The sequence below is a fragment of the Xyrauchen texanus genome, chromosome 42 (assembly GCF_025860055.1).
Source record: "Xyrauchen texanus isolate HMW12.3.18 chromosome 42, RBS_HiC_50CHRs, whole genome shotgun sequence".
Taxonomy (NCBI): Eukaryota; Metazoa; Chordata; class Actinopteri; order Cypriniformes; family Catostomidae; genus Xyrauchen; species Xyrauchen texanus.
Window position 1 is genome coordinate 24,629,651 of NC_068317.1, and position 16,268 is coordinate 24,645,918.

General features: G+C 37.2%; 1 protein-coding gene across 6 annotated transcripts in view; it reads left to right on the forward strand.

The window, feature by feature from the left end:
- LOC127635359 (disco-interacting protein 2 homolog C) overlaps positions 1-16,268 on the forward strand; it is a 154,451-nt gene that overhangs the window by 134,095 nt on the left and 4,088 nt on the right. For 5 of the 6 annotated variants that reach the window (XM_052115335.1, XM_052115332.1, XM_052115333.1 and 2 more), the window contains 9 exons: positions 790-920; positions 2,637-2,805; positions 4,370-4,540; positions 6,082-6,111; positions 8,755-8,816; positions 9,343-9,400; positions 9,490-9,564; positions 13,567-13,741; positions 14,004-14,127. In XM_052115335.1, the coding sequence (XP_051971295.1) occupies positions 790-920; positions 2,637-2,805; positions 4,370-4,540; positions 6,082-6,111; positions 8,755-8,816; positions 9,343-9,400; positions 9,490-9,564; positions 13,567-13,741; positions 14,004-14,127 (995 nt within the window). The remainder of the gene's footprint in view (positions 1-789; positions 921-2,636; positions 2,806-4,369; positions 4,541-6,081; positions 6,112-8,754; positions 8,817-9,342; positions 9,401-9,489; positions 9,565-13,566; positions 13,742-14,003; positions 14,128-16,268) is intronic. The other variant, XM_052115338.1, reaches the window with a different exon arrangement.

The following is a 16,268-nucleotide window of genomic DNA, read 5'->3' on the forward strand; positions in this document are numbered from 1 at the left end:
AGACCACCCAGTATTGTTTAGTTCTTCTTTCTGATCTATTCAGCCTCTTAGAAGTCCTTTACAACACCACACTCTTTTATTAGTTTGCATAGCTGCTTCAGAGATGACAACCCACTTGCATTCCTCATAAATTGACATTCATTAGTGACAAGTCACTATTGTTTTCCACAGTGGAATCAGTGTTGAGTTAATTAACCTTATTTTGCAAGACGCTCTTTTTTTTGGCAGTGTTGGTTTATGAGATTGTATTTTAAAGTGCTTTCTAGAGTCAAAAAACTGTCTCATTATCTTAACAAGAATATATCAACACAAACATGAGATTTAGTTTGTAATAAAGTAATGACTTTCTTATAAAACATGTTGCCTCAAGATGTAAACAGTGTTCTTGTTAGTGTGATAAAATAGCTTACTAACCTTTTGTGTGTACGGTATTTGTATTCAATTTTACAACTTTAATGCCATGATGTAACACTGTAAACCCTAAAACGGCCGTAAAAACGACAATTGAAATAATTTTGCTGCTCAAATAAAACAAGCTTTTATAAAATTATAAGCTTCACATTTCTGCCTTTAAATCCTCTAAATATTGGCACCATTCACTTCCATTGTAAGTGTCTCACTGTAACTTGAAGTTTTGCTTTTAATAAGAAAAGAATGGATGAGTCAGAATATATTTTTGTGTTAATTAAAATTATGCCACAAATGCTGTCGATTAAGCTTAACTTGTATTGAACCCAGAATATTCATTTAACTTAGCATTGCTTTCTCTTTCTCCTTGTTCCCCATCAGATGTCCCACACAGCCACCAGTGCCTTCTGCCGCTCTATAAAGCTCCAGTGTGAGCTGTATCCCTCTCGTGAGGTGGCCATCTGCCTGGATCCATACTGTGGCCTCGGCTTTGTCCTCTGGTGCCTCTGCAGGTGAGAGATGACACTTGGTACAATCTCTGGATTCTAATACACCAGATAAATGGTTATACACACCTTTAATTTAAGTTCCACTACTACAATTATAGTTAGTAGTGGCAATTACACCAATTTTGGCAGCTTTATTTCTCTTTAGCAAATATGTTTTTTTTTTTACCCCATAGATTTGCATTGTAAGTGCATAACTGTAATTACTGTTTATACGAACTGAGGGATAAATCAAAGTTATTGGCAGTTGTAATTGACAGCATGCCACAGATCATCGACAGAGCTCGAGTTGTTTTGAACCCGGAACATACCTTAAATTGTTTGGATACCAAGCAATTGAATTATTTAGGTATCCAAGCTTTTTTCATAGAATAATGACAATTCAGCAGTGGAGTCTGTGTGAAAAATTGGATGCCAAAATTTCTTTGAATATTTTATACTTTAGTGTAATTTTGCTGCATCGGCAGGCCCACACAGAATCTACATGTGCATAAATTTACCATCCTGCCATCACGCTTTTATTAAAGGGATAGTTCACCCAAAAATTAAATTCCCTCATCGTTTACTCACCCATAGGCCATCCCAGATGTGAATGACTTTCTTTTTACTGCAGAACACAAAGAAAGATTTTGTGGAAGAATATTTCAGCTCTGTAGGTCCACACAATGCAAGTGAATGGTGGCCAGAAATTTGAAGTTCCAAAAAGCAAATAAAGACAGCGTAGAAGAAATCCATACAACTCCAGTGGTTAAATTCATGTATCCAGAATATTATAATAGATGTCAGTGAGAAATAGATCAATATATAAGTCCACTTTTAATCTTTACTTTCACTTCCACATTTCTCTTTTGTTTTTTTCAATACGTATTCTTCTTGCATATTGCCACCTACTGTTCGGGGCTGGTCAGAGGTGGAGATTTATAGTGAAAAATGACTTTTTGATATTGATCAGGTTCTCACCCACACCTATAGTATTGCTTTTGAAGACATGGATTTACCTACTGGAGTTGTATGGATTACTTTAATGCTTTCTGTACTTTGTGGAGCTTCAAAGTACTGGCCACTATTCACTTGCACTGTATGGACCTACAGAGCTGAGATGTTCTTCTAAAAATCTTAATTTGTGTCCTGCAGAAGAAAGAAAGTCATACACATCTGGGATGGCATGAGGGTGAGTAAATGATGAGAGCATTTTCATTTCTTTCCTTTAATATTTTGACTAATTTGATTGTGCATTCAGCAGCTATCAGTAAGAGTGTAGCGCTCTCAGGTAGCGTTCACATTTTACCATGTTTATATCTGTTCTAGAAAATGCAAAATAACATATTTCGCCTGGGTCTGCATATCGATATTGGTGTGAAGTGGCCTTAACACTCTCCAGGCAGAGAGGCTGAATGTTTCTATTTCTTTTTTAATTTATTTTTGATTTTTTCAGAAATCATACTATTCCACACAATTATTGAACCAGTTTCTCAATAGACAACAGCCTTGAAAATATTTTTCTGCTGCATTCACATGCTGTGAAGTAAGCGAGTGTATGTGTGTGTGTTTATGCTGTGCAGCTTGTCCTCCCCTCTTGTGTAAAGTGTGTGCTCAGCTCTTGCCTCGCTTGAGTGATGTGCTGTTCTCTTTTGTCAGGGTGGGCAGGTTGTTCTGCTCTCATGGTGTTTTGTGTGTGTTGGTAACTCTGTGTTCTTCTCTGTCTCTCCCTGCTGGGTGAAGTGTGTATTCAGGGCATCAGTCCATCTTGATTCCTCCGTCCGAGCTGGAGGTGAACCCTGCTCTCTGGCTACTGGCTGTCAGTCAGTTTCGGGTCAGAGACACTTTCTGTTCATACTCTGTCATGGAGCTTTGCACCAAGGCGTTGGGCCTGCAAACAGAATCCCTCAAGGTACCACATATATTGCCTTCAAAGTGTCAATCTTTCAATATCCCCTTCACAGCAAGAACTATTTGGTTTTCTACCAACAATTGTCTTTCTTTCTTTCTTTCTTTCTTTCTTTCTTTCTTTCAAGGAGGATAAAGATGAAAAATGTTGCCTTTCAATTTCAATATTGTGTATGTTGATAAAATTGCTACCTATTCAAATGGCCAATGCATTCGATGAAAAATGTGTGAAAATAACCATAGGGTAAAACAGAATAGAATCAAGTAAAATGAAACATAATATGAAATATTTATCAATATTAATATATATTTTACAGTATTTTACATGTCATATTAAATGAAAAAAATATTTATAAATATAATACTAAATGAATTTAATTACAGTTACAAGAAGGATTTCTTCCTCCTTTGAGCCAAGATATTTAAAAATAGAATTAATATTTATTTTATTCATTTTTTTTTTTACTTAAGAGTAAGCAGAAAGTGATGTAATGTGATTGTTGGTGGTCTCGCGTGTGTGTGTGTGTGTGTGTGTGTGTGTGTGTGTGTGTGTGTGTGTGTGTGTGTGTTGTGTGCTGTGTTCAGGAGGTATGACTGCGTGTAATTAATGTCTGGGCTGAGTTAGTGAAGGAAAGGCCACCCGTGCCTCCTGGCGAGCCTGTCTTGTAAAATCGTGTTTTATTTACTCTGATTTAGTTGTTGAGATTGCCATAGTTACTAACTGCAGTGTGGAGCAGAGGACAGTTTATTAACATCACGACGATCAATGAGAAGGAATAATGAGTCCCAATGAAAGACGTTTTTTGGTATTACGATGTAGAACTGTAAATAAAAACATTCCTCACCAAAATTTGTTTCCTCCATCTTTAGCTCGTTAAAGGGCCCCATGCATAATTTAAGTCTTGACATTTTAAAACAGTTTATTTCTAGAATTTCTAGCAGTTTTAAACCTTATTGCACCAAATCTTCAGCATTTTCTCCCCTCTCTCTGATTCTTAGAATTAAACAGGCTGGAAAACGGCTTGCAACTGAACCTTTTAAGACTTCTATATGTAAATCACCTCTGTTGTAATTAGCTAACCTCTTCACTTGTAAAATTCTAAAGAGGCATTCATATTGTATGTGAAGATAATATGTAAAGGTTATTGTGTAATGGTTATATTCTACTTCTATATTAATCTATTGTGATTTATGCCTTTTAATTTTATGATTATTAGTATGAATTTATTGTATTTTATTGATTTTGTTTATTTTTAATATTTAGTAACTATATTTTATGTTCTTTATAATTTAATTGTAATTAAAAATATAATTTGCAGTCTATTAACTTTTGTCTTAAGGATGTTGGATAAATAAATAACACAAAATGTAGGTGTCATAGTTCATATGCTCATGGTTATGATATTACGGCCATTAAGAATAAGGAAAGTACAACATTTCACGCTAAATGTTTTAGCGTCACTGGACAACATTTCAAGGCTGAACTGCTGCTCCATATTCTTTTTGCTTGACAGTGTTCTTCTCTGTATCACCCTGCTTCTCTTTCTCTCTTTTTCCCCATTCTTCAGTCCCGTGGACTTGACCTGTCCCGTGTAAGGACATGTGTGGTTGTCGCCGAGGAAAGGCCCAGGATAGCCCTCACCCAGTCCTTCTCTAAACTCTTTAAAGACCTGGGTCTGCACCCTCGAGCTGTCAGCACTTCCTTTGGATGTAGAGTCAACCTTGCCATCTGCCTGCAGGTTAGTTGCATGCACTTTGAGTGTGGCCATGGAAAGCGTGCCATCTTAATCTGCCACTGACTGGATGTGAGGCAGAGATTGGGCTGTAATCCCAATCCCAGTCTTGTTTTACAGGATGCACAAACCAATATTAGTATTCAGAGTTTGTATTTTATTCAGAGAGTAATTCACTGTCCCTTTAGTTGTGTGGGAGAGTAGCTTTCTAGAGCATTAATGGATATCCTGAGGTGATTAGTTGAGGTAAAATCAGGTCACCATTAAAATATAAGTAGTATAAATATCTGTAGCATACTGGATGCGAGATGTAAAAACTGGATAATTGACATCTGTCTCAGGAAATCAATTTCTGACATAGCAGTGCTAGTTTGATGTCTCGGATCACTCTGCAGTGTGATTTCTCACAAACTGTAACATAATAATATTAAATAAAATCAACCTTTAATTTCCATTTATTTAATTATTGGGTAAATATCCATAGCAGGATAATGTACAGTCAACCCGTCATTATCACAAAATACAATACAAGAGCTCTCTGCTTCTTGTCAGTTCTGAACACCCTGTCAGTGTAATTTAGCGTTGAAGAGCTTATAAAAGGTCCGCTCAGCTGCTTTCATGAAACGTTTTGAACATTCTTTTGTTCCCAGGTTAAAAGCACCACAGCACTCAGTTATATTACAGACATTTCTATATACAGTGCATCCGGAAAGTATTCACAGCACTTCACTTTTTCCCCATTTTGTTATGTTACAGCCTTATTACAAAATGTATTAAATTCATTATTTTCCTCCAAGTTCTACAAAAAATACCCCATAATGACAATGTGAAAAGTTTGTTAGAAATCTTTGCAAATTTATTAAAAATAAAAAAATAAAAAATCACATGCAATGTTTTTTTATTTTTAATAAATTTGCAAAGATTTCAAACAAACTTCTTTCAAAAACTTTTATTTTTTTTCGCGTTTTTCACATACTAAGAACTTATTAGAAGTATGGTTGTCAATTTAATGTGTTCAATTAGTGGGATTAATTATATAAAAAATTATGTGCTTAAAAATTAGCAAAATTACTTTTAATAAAATATAATGTGTTAAAATATTTATGCAATTAATCACCGCCTGACTGTACATATATTACATAAGTAGTAATCCTACCAATGAATTGTCTCGTATTTATTATTTTGACTTGTATATTGAATTATTTTGTCTTTTTCAGCAAATATTGATATATATGATTAATCGCTTTAATCCAATTAATTTATCTGTATATCATGCAAGTAATTTGATTTTTAAAATAAGAATTGTTTGAAAGCCCTTATTAGAACAAATCAGAATATTCTATAAATAAACTACCACATATTTCCCTAATCTGGTATTATAAATTTGACACTCTGCATGTTGTTTTTGTTTCTTTTGCTATCATGGATTTCATTTCCAACCTTTGTGTTTTATGTTTGCTCTTTTCCTTTGTCATACCCACAACTCTTTACCCCTGATCCCTCTTTCCTCACTGCCCTGTCTCTCATCTGCTCTCTGGCTGTTGTAGCCCCACAGGCTCGGGAAGCTTGCAGATCAGGTAGGGAAGTCCAAACACTCCCCGTGATCTGGCTCTGGGTGTCGAATGGGTCTGATTGTAGCTTTACCCCTTCAGCTGCTGGCTTCTGGGTGTCTGAGCTCTTGATTCTTTCAGTGTGTGGCTGTTGCTAATGTAGTTGAAGCGAATGACCACGAATGACTTGATTGGTCGGTGAGATTATTAAAAGCGCCCATCCGAATCGATGGGACTAATTCATCAGACTAATAGACTAATAGCTAATATCTGACCTAAAGGGATAGTTTCATGGACTCAAATTAAGCCCATTTTTGAACATGCCCCATTTATTCCTACTAATAACATGTGTTTTTGGTGAACACAAAAGGAGATGTTAGGCAGAATGTTAGCCTCAGTCACAATTCACTTTCAGTTCATCTTTTTTATACAATGAAAGTGAATGGCAATGAAAGTTCCACATAAGAAATGTATATGGTCTGGAACAACCTGAGGGTAAGTGGTTACAGAATTTTCATTTTCAGGGCAAACTATCCATTTAATTCCTGGTGTAAATGGGGCAACATTCAGTCAATTTTTTTTACAGAATTCAGGAAACGCCTTTATTGTGATCTTACTACATTGCAGTAAGGTCCAACCCTCTTTGGAGTGAGATTGCTGCTCACCTGCACTTACACCAGGGTCAAGAGTTTGGTGTTATTATGCTGCTGCAGTGCCATAGTCATTTGTGGAATTCCTGTAGAATAGAGCTCTATGATCATCGCCATTAGGTGGCATCATGGTTCTCATCCTTCATCTGCCACATTGTTTTGCAGTGACATCACAAACACAGAGGGCTTTGTTAGGAACATGAGGGCCTACACAAGAAATATCACAGACCCAAGCACTGCATGAGTCATTGATCTGAAAAGTGTCTCTAAGGGCCGAGTGTGTGTCAGAAGGGCCAGTTGTTGTGCTCAAGACAGGGAGACCTCTGCTGGATCCTTTCATCTGGAGTTTTTTTTTTGTTGCATGCTTCAGTGCCTTGTTCTTCCTCATAAACATGATTGAGTTTTGAAATCTCCTTGTTCAGATGGAGCTGGGCCTTCTCAGTGTGTCATAATGACAGTCATCGCAAATCAGTTCTTTTGTGCATGTGATGCGTAAATAAAACAAGTGCATTTTCTAAAGAGAACATATTAGTGTTGACGTTGTCTATGTTTTGTTTGAAGAACTAAGTAGCAAATAAACTAGACATCCCCAAGCAGAACTATGGACTGTATTCCGCTTTATTTTTTGTCTATGAAATAACCAGTACTTATTACTCGTCTCGTTGAAGTTCAAGAATGCCGTAATACATTTACACTTAAAACAAAATGGTGGTTTAAAGGAATATTTCACCCAAAAATGAAAATTTTCTCATCAATTACTCACCCTCATGCCATCCCAAATGTTTATGACTTTCTTTCTTCTGCTGAACTCAAATGTAGATTTTTAGAAGAATATCTCAGCTCTTTTGGTCCATATAATGCAAGTGAATAGGTACCAACATGTTTAAGCTTCAAAAATCACATAGGTTAGCATAAAAGTAAGACATAAATCTACAGAGATTAAATTAATGTCTTCTGAAGCAATATGATAGGTGTGGGTGAGAAACGGATCACTATCATCTTCTTGTGTTTTTGTTGATTCGCATTCTTCATGCATAACGCACCCTACTGGCCAGGGAGAAGAATTTCTAGTAAAAATTGACTTAAATATTGATCTGTTTCTCACTTCTGAAGATATGGATTAAAACACTGGAATCATATGGAATACTTTTAGGATGCCATTATTTGCTTTTTGGAACATCTAAAATTTGGCACCCATTCACTTGCATTGTATAGACCTACAGATTAAGTGTTCTTCTAAAAATCATAATTTGTGTTCTGCTGATGAAAGAAAGTCATACACGTCTGGGATGGCATGAGGGTGAGTTAATGATGAGAGAATAACATTTTTTGGGTGAACTATCCCTTTAAGGGGCTGAACACTGCAAACCGGGGTGTAGATTCTGGGGCGGGATGCATTCTTTTTTTTTTGCATTCTGTTCTGTTTTTGTACACCATATAGCTTTTTTTATTTGCAAAGGTGCTTTCAGTGTGAACAGCCCCATGGTGGGTGGTTTTTGGCCAGATAAAGCTTTGGGGTGAAGCATACGTTGTGTCAATTATCAAAAGATACTGCAATACTGGGGCACTTTCACAGCAAGGAAATACTGATCTCTGGAGGGTCTGTCAGCCTTTGTTCATAGCCCTTTTTTTGTCTTCCTCTCAAACACCCACACATTTCTCATTCCTGCTTCATAAACAAGTCCTATTTTTTGCTCTGCTGTCTAAAACTGCTCTGTTTATGGCATAATTTATAATTGTGTGCCTTTCAGGGTGATGGTTTACATTTTGGGCCGTTGCTGCCGCAATTTGCTGCTTGGCTCTCCCTTTTTCCTCAAACCCATCGTCTTTTTCAGCATTTTTAGATGTCTGTTCTGTAGGCTGCACTTCTAATTATTTAACAGCTGAAGCAGGCTGTCTCCGAGGAAACTGATTAGTCTTACCTCCCACTAGAGAAATCACACAGTGCTAGTTCTCTGTAAACAACTACTGTATATTATTGTGTAGATTCTGTTTAACTGTTGTGTGGTATGCCTTTCAGGGGACATCAGGGCCAGACCCGACTACTGTGTATGTGGACATGAGAGCTCTCCGGCACGACAGGTGAGATGCTTTTCTTGTATGTAATCTTCATTCAGGAGAATTTTGCTAAACAACTATTACTGATAATGGAAATGACACATGATGAAACAAAAGTCACTTATAATTATTCAAATGCATTTGTCTGTTGACATGGCTGTCTATACATTTTGTAACTGATTTAAGGGGGTGCTAACACTTTTGTTAATGTATATGTCTGTGATGGTTTATTTATGAATATGTGTGTCTGACACTTTCCTCTATTGTCTATACTTGAGTGACACTAAATTATTTTGGATAATGCCAGTGTTATAAAATTGGACCGCCTTACTGTGGCCCGCCACCAAGGCACAAATAAAATTGTCTGTCACAGTGTTTGCTTTTATCTTTCAAAATCATATCCGAACAGCAGAACTCTTTTGTTCTAGCTCATTCTTTAATCTAACTTTACTTATTCAGAAGTATCAGGTTGCTGTTTAACAAAATGCAATTTTTATGATTATGAGCTTATAATTGAAGGATAATCAACAGTCTTCTTGTTTTTCATCAGAGTGCGGCTAGTTGAACGAGGATCTCCACATAGTCTCCCCCTCATGGAGTCCGGAAAGGTACCTTTCTCTTTACAAATATTTCAGTTGCTTTAGGTCCATCTGACCACATGATTCAAGTTGTGCATCTGAATTTCATCCTTTACCAGATTTTACCTGGAGTTCGAATCATCATCGCCAATCCTGAAACCAAGGGTCCACTGGGAGACTCCCATTTAGGGGAGGTGAGCAATTTATTTCTTCTCACATAATTTTAATACAACTCAATATTCAATTAGTAAAAATCTTGGTTGTACAGATATTTGGAGACTTTTGAACCCATCTGGTAGGGACTAAAATGTTTTTTCTTCAATCCATAAGATTTACTCTAGAATAGATTTTGTTTAAATATCTATGTCCCTCATTTCATCAGTTGTTGATTGCTCAATTGGAAACTTTTTAGTCTCAGATCACGCCCTGGTGAGTTTAGAGGTGTTGCCACATACGGAGAAAAATAAATCATGTAGTTGCCACTTTAATGTATCCCTTTTGCAAAATCCTGATTTCCAACAAATATTAAATGCTGAAATCAATATTTATATGGAGACCAACTGGTCCTCAGTATCCTCTGTTGGCGTGGTTTGGGAGGCACTTACTGTGGAGGCCTGATCATACAGTATGCCTCATTTTGTTGCGGAAAGTGGAGGTTTGGCTATTCAGGGCAAGACAGTCATAGTTTGAATTGGGGGACAAAGCAGGGAAGCTTCTAGCTAAATTTATAAAACAGAGAGATTCTAAAAAATGGCCTCATCCAGGATTGATAGGATTATTAATAGTGGGGGTTAAATGTTGATTCTGTGAATATATGTTTTGCTTTTCTTTGTCAATTGTATGAATCAATAAAAACTGTTAATCAGAAAAAAATGCAACTCATTATGTCCATATATTTATTTATTTGGTTAGTAGCCATATAATAAGCAAGATAATTTGCGTCGGGTCCTGATTACCTTGTCAGGCTTTATTTTGTGATAACAAAAGACTGTGCATTATCCCTTACATAGTCATGGCTGAAACGTGTAGTTAGGATGCTATAACCACTTTAGACATGACTTTATTCACAATATGGCACAGCCTTGAGTGCCCTATTCCTTTTCTAAAACAGATTAAAATCATTAAATGCCATATTTCTGCTAGAAGACATATGCTGTGTTCACGTTCTTGTTTGCATTACTGTAATTACGAGATGGCAACTCAGAGGTTCTACTCAGAGCTGTTCACGTCCTGGGAACTCGGAAGTTATGACTACACTCATAATGCCAAAATGGCTTTGTTTATAACAGCAGAATATTTATCACTACAGTATTTCATTAATTCACCTCAACATGTTGTTGCTAAATGTTTAAGAACAAAGAAAATGTTCCAGCTAACATGGCATAAGACGTTCACTACCTTTAACTGTTGAGGATGCTGCTGTTATATTGGTTCTTTTCACATGATGTCACGATTGTCAAGTCGGAGCTTTCATAGAATTCCAAGATTACAAATTGTAATTAGGAGTTCTACAAAGAAGTGAATGCTTTTTGCAATTCCGGATTTCGTATTTACGGTAATTACGACATGATGTGAAAGCACTAATAGTCCCTGATAGTAAACGTAATGTTGCAAAGCAACATAAATAACAGTTAGCTATGGGTGCTGTGCTGTGATACAAATAGATGCTCTGTGAAGAGGTCATAGAGTTATTGACCAATCAGCATCCAGTACTGGAACGATCTTTTTATAAATCAATCGAACACAACATTTCTAAAAATTGTGCGGTGGACAATGAAAATGGCCAGTGGTGCAATGACGAAGTGTTGGACCTCATTATTTAGAGTGCCTTTTATTATTAAAGGAATAGTTCATCCAAAAGTGAAAATTCTGTCATTATTCACTTACTCTGATGTGTCTGACTGTCTTACTTCATCAGAACACAAATGAAGATTTATTGAAAAATGTTGAAGCTCTGTCGGTCCTTATAATGTAATTAAATGGGTGCAATCAGACTGCTGGCTATTTGATGGTCCAAAAGGCATATTTAGGCAGCATAAAAAAAAAGAAGAAATTGACAGTCAATTATCAAATTTTCCACGAACAGTTGACCAATTACAATAAGGCAATTAAAGATGACAAGGCAAGCTTACTTCTCAAAATTGATTACTGACAACCGTTACAATCCCAAGATCCTTTTCTCAACTATTGACTGTATAACTAATCCTGTTTTTATGCAGTCCAGCTGTATGTCAACCAACTCAAAATGTGAAGAATTTGCAGCACACTTCAGAAGTAAAACAGACACTATTAGTTATTATTATCATTATCTCAATGTCAGCATATAAATGCGATACATTTTTTGAGATATTTGTCCTGGTTGATGCTGAGATGCTTGGCAAAGTTATCTCCCATTAAAACCGGCAACTTTCTTTTTAGATCCCATTCCCACATCCTTTTTAAAACACTTTTTAGCTTTTTTAAAGAAGATTTAGATAGGTGATTTTATCTTTAGATGGGTGTCTTCCCTACTGCTCTTAAGACCGCTATAAGAAAAACTATTAAGATGCCACAATCCTTATTAATGACAGACCAGTGTCCAATCTACCATTTTTAAGTAACATTTTAGAGAAGCTTGTTTTTAATCAGTTAAATGATTTTTTGAACTCTTATAATATTTTTTGAAAAATATCAATCTGGTTTTCGGACCAATCATAGTACAGAGACAGCATTAGTAAAGGTTGTGAACGGCCTCAGGTCCAATATGGATATGAAAAACCCCTCAGTTTTAGTACTAATAGACTTGAGCGCAGCCTTTGATGTGGTAGACCACTAAATTCTTCTAGACAGATTACACAGATTGACTGGCATTACAGATAGAGGATTTCTTGTAAGCATGGATGAATGTTCATCAAAAATCTATAAAATTAATTGTGGGGTTCCTCAAGGTTCAAATTTAGGTCCTACACTTTTTAACATTTATATGTTGACACCTGGAAAAGTCATTAGGAAGCACAACATTTATTTCCATAGTTATGCTGATGATACACAGCTTTGCATTTCTGTGACTCCTAATGACCCAGGGCTAATCGATGCTCTTGTTAACTGTATTCTAGATATCAAATCGTGGATGGTTGAAAGTTTTCAGAAAAAAGATTTTCAGAGAAACTTCAAGCACTGGCTTTAAATCCATGTCAACAAGAGAAAAACCTGGGAGTCATCGTTGACTTATGTCTCCATTTTGAGCCTCACATTAGAAACATAACTAAGAATGCATTTTATCATCTGAAGAATATTGCCAGAGTGCGACCATTTCTCTCTCTAGCCAATACAGAAACACTACTGCATGCTTTTATTACCTGCAGTATTGAGTACTGTAATGCTCTGCTTTCTGAAAAATCTCTCAGCATCAACTGCTTCAAAATTCAGTGTGTTGAAGAAGACCAGAAAGAGAGCACATATTACACCAATTCTATCTCCTTCAGAATTGATTTTTAGATCCTTCTATTGGTTTATAAACCTCTTAAAGGGCTTGGTCCCACCTATTTATCAGATTTGCTACTATCCTATGAACCTTCTTGTATACAACAGATGAACAAACGTCATGCGAGTTAATTCATCTCAAACAGCATCCAAGCGCTGGCTGGAAGCAGTGATTTAAAGTTAAAAACGTTTTAATTATCGATTTGTTTCTTACACCAACCTATCGATTTGCTTTAGAAGACATTATTTGATCAACTGGAGTTGTGTGGATTACTTGTGTGTGGACCTTCAAATAGCCAGCAGCCTGATGGCACACGTTTACTTACATTATAAGGACCTACATAGCTTCAACATTTTTCTAAAAATCTTAATTTGTGTTCTGATGAAGTAAGACAGTCATACACATCATCAGGGTAAGTGAATAATGAGTGAATTTTCATTATTGGGTGAACTATTCCTTCTTATATATATAAATATAATTTAACAAAATTGAATTTATTTATATTCTATTTATATTATTTATATATAAATGTAATTAAAAATATTTTCACATTTATATATAATATATATAAATATACAAAATATTACATACAAATGCAGAGGTAGACCAGTGTCGGTTATGGGACACATTTAAAAGGTCATGTGAACAATCTCTCTTAAAAAAACAAATACAAAAAAAAGCCTGTATCTTAATTTGCTCGGTAATCACATCACTGTTTTTTGTGTCGCTGTAGATCTGGGTTCACTGCGCTCACAACGGCAGTGGTTATTTCACGGTGTATGGAGACGAGGCCCTGCAGTCTGATCATTTCAACTCGCACTTGAGCTTCGGGGATACGCAGGCCGTGTGGGCGCGTACCGGTTACCTGGGCTTCCTTCGAAGGACCGAGCTTACAGATGCAAGCGGAGGTGAGACTGCAGCAAAATTCTCAATTACTCACACATATGTTGTTCAAAACACGTTTGACTTCCGTGAAATTCAAAAGGAAATGTTAGACAGAATGACATATTCGGTCACCATTCACTTGCATTGTATGCAAAATAATTATGCAATGAAAGTGAGTGGCGACTGAGGCTAAAATTCTGCCTTACATCTTTTATGTTCAACTTTCCCTCTAAGTATTGATCATAGTATTGGGATGATGCTAACTTTGTCTGTCGATGTTTCCAGAACGGCATGATGCTCTGTATGTAGTGGGTGCTCTGGATGAGGCCATGGAGCTGAGAGGAATGAGGTATCACCCCATCGACATCGAGACCTCGGTTATACGCACCCACAAGAGCATCATGGAGAGGTACAAGCTTTTAACTTCCTAAACGTAGAACCTTTTTTGTTTTTAGCAGTTTAGCAAGGGGCTTTTATGGAAGGATATAATAGACTACAGTAAATAAATATACAGTATCTGTGAAGTACGCACATTATGTTGCTATTCATTTTGTACCTTATTTATTAATGCTCACGTTTCATGATAATTTAAATTGTTTAACCCTTCCGTGTTCTTAATGATCAAGTCCCTACGTTGTGCTTAAGGGTCAAATTGACACTTTTTTATGTTCAAATTCAAAAGTTTGTAATAAAGGCTCTGTTTGCTCTCTGCTTTTGGACTTTAATCATTCATCTAGGTGCCAGCTCTTCTTTCTTCTTTTTGATCCCTAGCTGGCAATGTATCAGGGTTGCCTCCGGAGTCCATACGCTGCTGTGGGTGCATTTAGACTTTGAACCTCATTCATAATGCTTTTCCATGCTTGTCGATCCATGGCGATGCCTTGGCGTCATAGGGGTTGTGTTTCAAGTCTTCTTTGATTTACTTGTATCAGGTCTTCTGTGCAGATCTTTGCACCCTCCAATCCATTGGTCATTGACACCAGAGAAGCTGATATGGTATCCGGTTTGTGTTCATTCATACGAACCACCTCAGCCATCTCAGTTGAATCGCCTCTTCAATTGTTGGTTGTTTATCATGTCCTGTACGGATGGTCTCATTTCAAAGTCGGTCCTGAAGGGAAACTCCCACAATCTGCCACAAGCATCGCATTTGAAAGGCCTCGAATTTGTTTAGGTCTGACTTGAGCAGGGTCCACGTTTCAGAACCATATAGAAGAAATGGCAGGATCAATGTCTGGAAAAGACGTATTTTATTCTTGACGGAGATATGGTTCTTTTTCCATATGTACCACTTGAGCGATGCAAATGCAGCTGTTGCCTGGCCGATTCTACTGTGGACATTGGCAGCTGGTGCCACTTTAATCTCCTGGACTAGGGATACCAAGTATTTGAATTCTTGCACTTGTTCGATTTGGACTTTATTGAGGTGAATGTTGGCTGACGATTCATCCATTGTCAGGACTTTGGTTTTGTCTGGATTAATCTTCAGACCATACGGTTGGGTAATCCGGGTGATATCGTAGAAGATGTCGTTGGCCTCAGTGTCCATGTCTGCAAATATGGCACTGTCATCGGCAAACATCAAATTGGTCACAAAGTTGTTGTTGTCATACTGGACTCCTTGTCTATCTTTGAATGCTTTTCTCATGATGGCATCAATCACTATTTTGAACAGCAGAGGGGAGGCGACATCTCCTTGGCAGACTCCGGTTTGGACAATAAATTATTTGGATAGTTTGCTACAGATCCACACACTGCTGGACGAGCCATCATATGATGTTTTAAGGAGTTGGATGATACTCTGGGCCACGTGTTCAGCCTCCAACACAGTGCTGGCCAGTCTACGCCTTCGAACGCTGATCTGAAGTCAATAATTCCCACATTGGATTCTTTCTTCCATCAAGTGATGAATAGAAAAGATTTGATCACAGCAGCCCCGATTTGGCCTGAATCCAGCTTGTTGTTCTCGGCCTGTGTGCTCATTATATTTCTTCAGCCTGGATTGAACGATCTTCATGAACACCTTGCCGATAATGGAGAGCAAACTGATCCCGCAGTAGTTCTTGCATTCCTGACTGTCACCTTTTTTCAGATTTGGCATGATAACGGCCTTCTTCCACGTTGATGGAATGCATTCTGAGCGCCAAATCAGTTGTTGGAGCATGTGAAGCCAGTTTAACAAGTCTCCTCCGGCTTTGATTGCTTCTGCAGTGACGTGCTGTGAATTTCTTCGACAGGGCAATCTGGAATTCTTGCTTCGTTTCTGGATCCTTTAGTCGTATCCAATTCGGCTTGGCTAGCGGGGGTGTCTTGTGCTTTGTCCGCTGGATTTGCAGTTGGAGCTTAGCACAAACGAGGTGCACTAGAAACATTTAATTTTTTCTATCACATTCTATTCCAATATACAGTTCTGAAAGGCAGGTGATGCCCCAACACAGCTTCAGAAATCTTGTTAAAAAAAGTTTCAAAAGATTTTAATAAAGGTTCTGATTGCTCTATCTCTCTACTTTTTTTTTTATTTGTGTAGGTGCCAGCTAACACTAGAAAAAA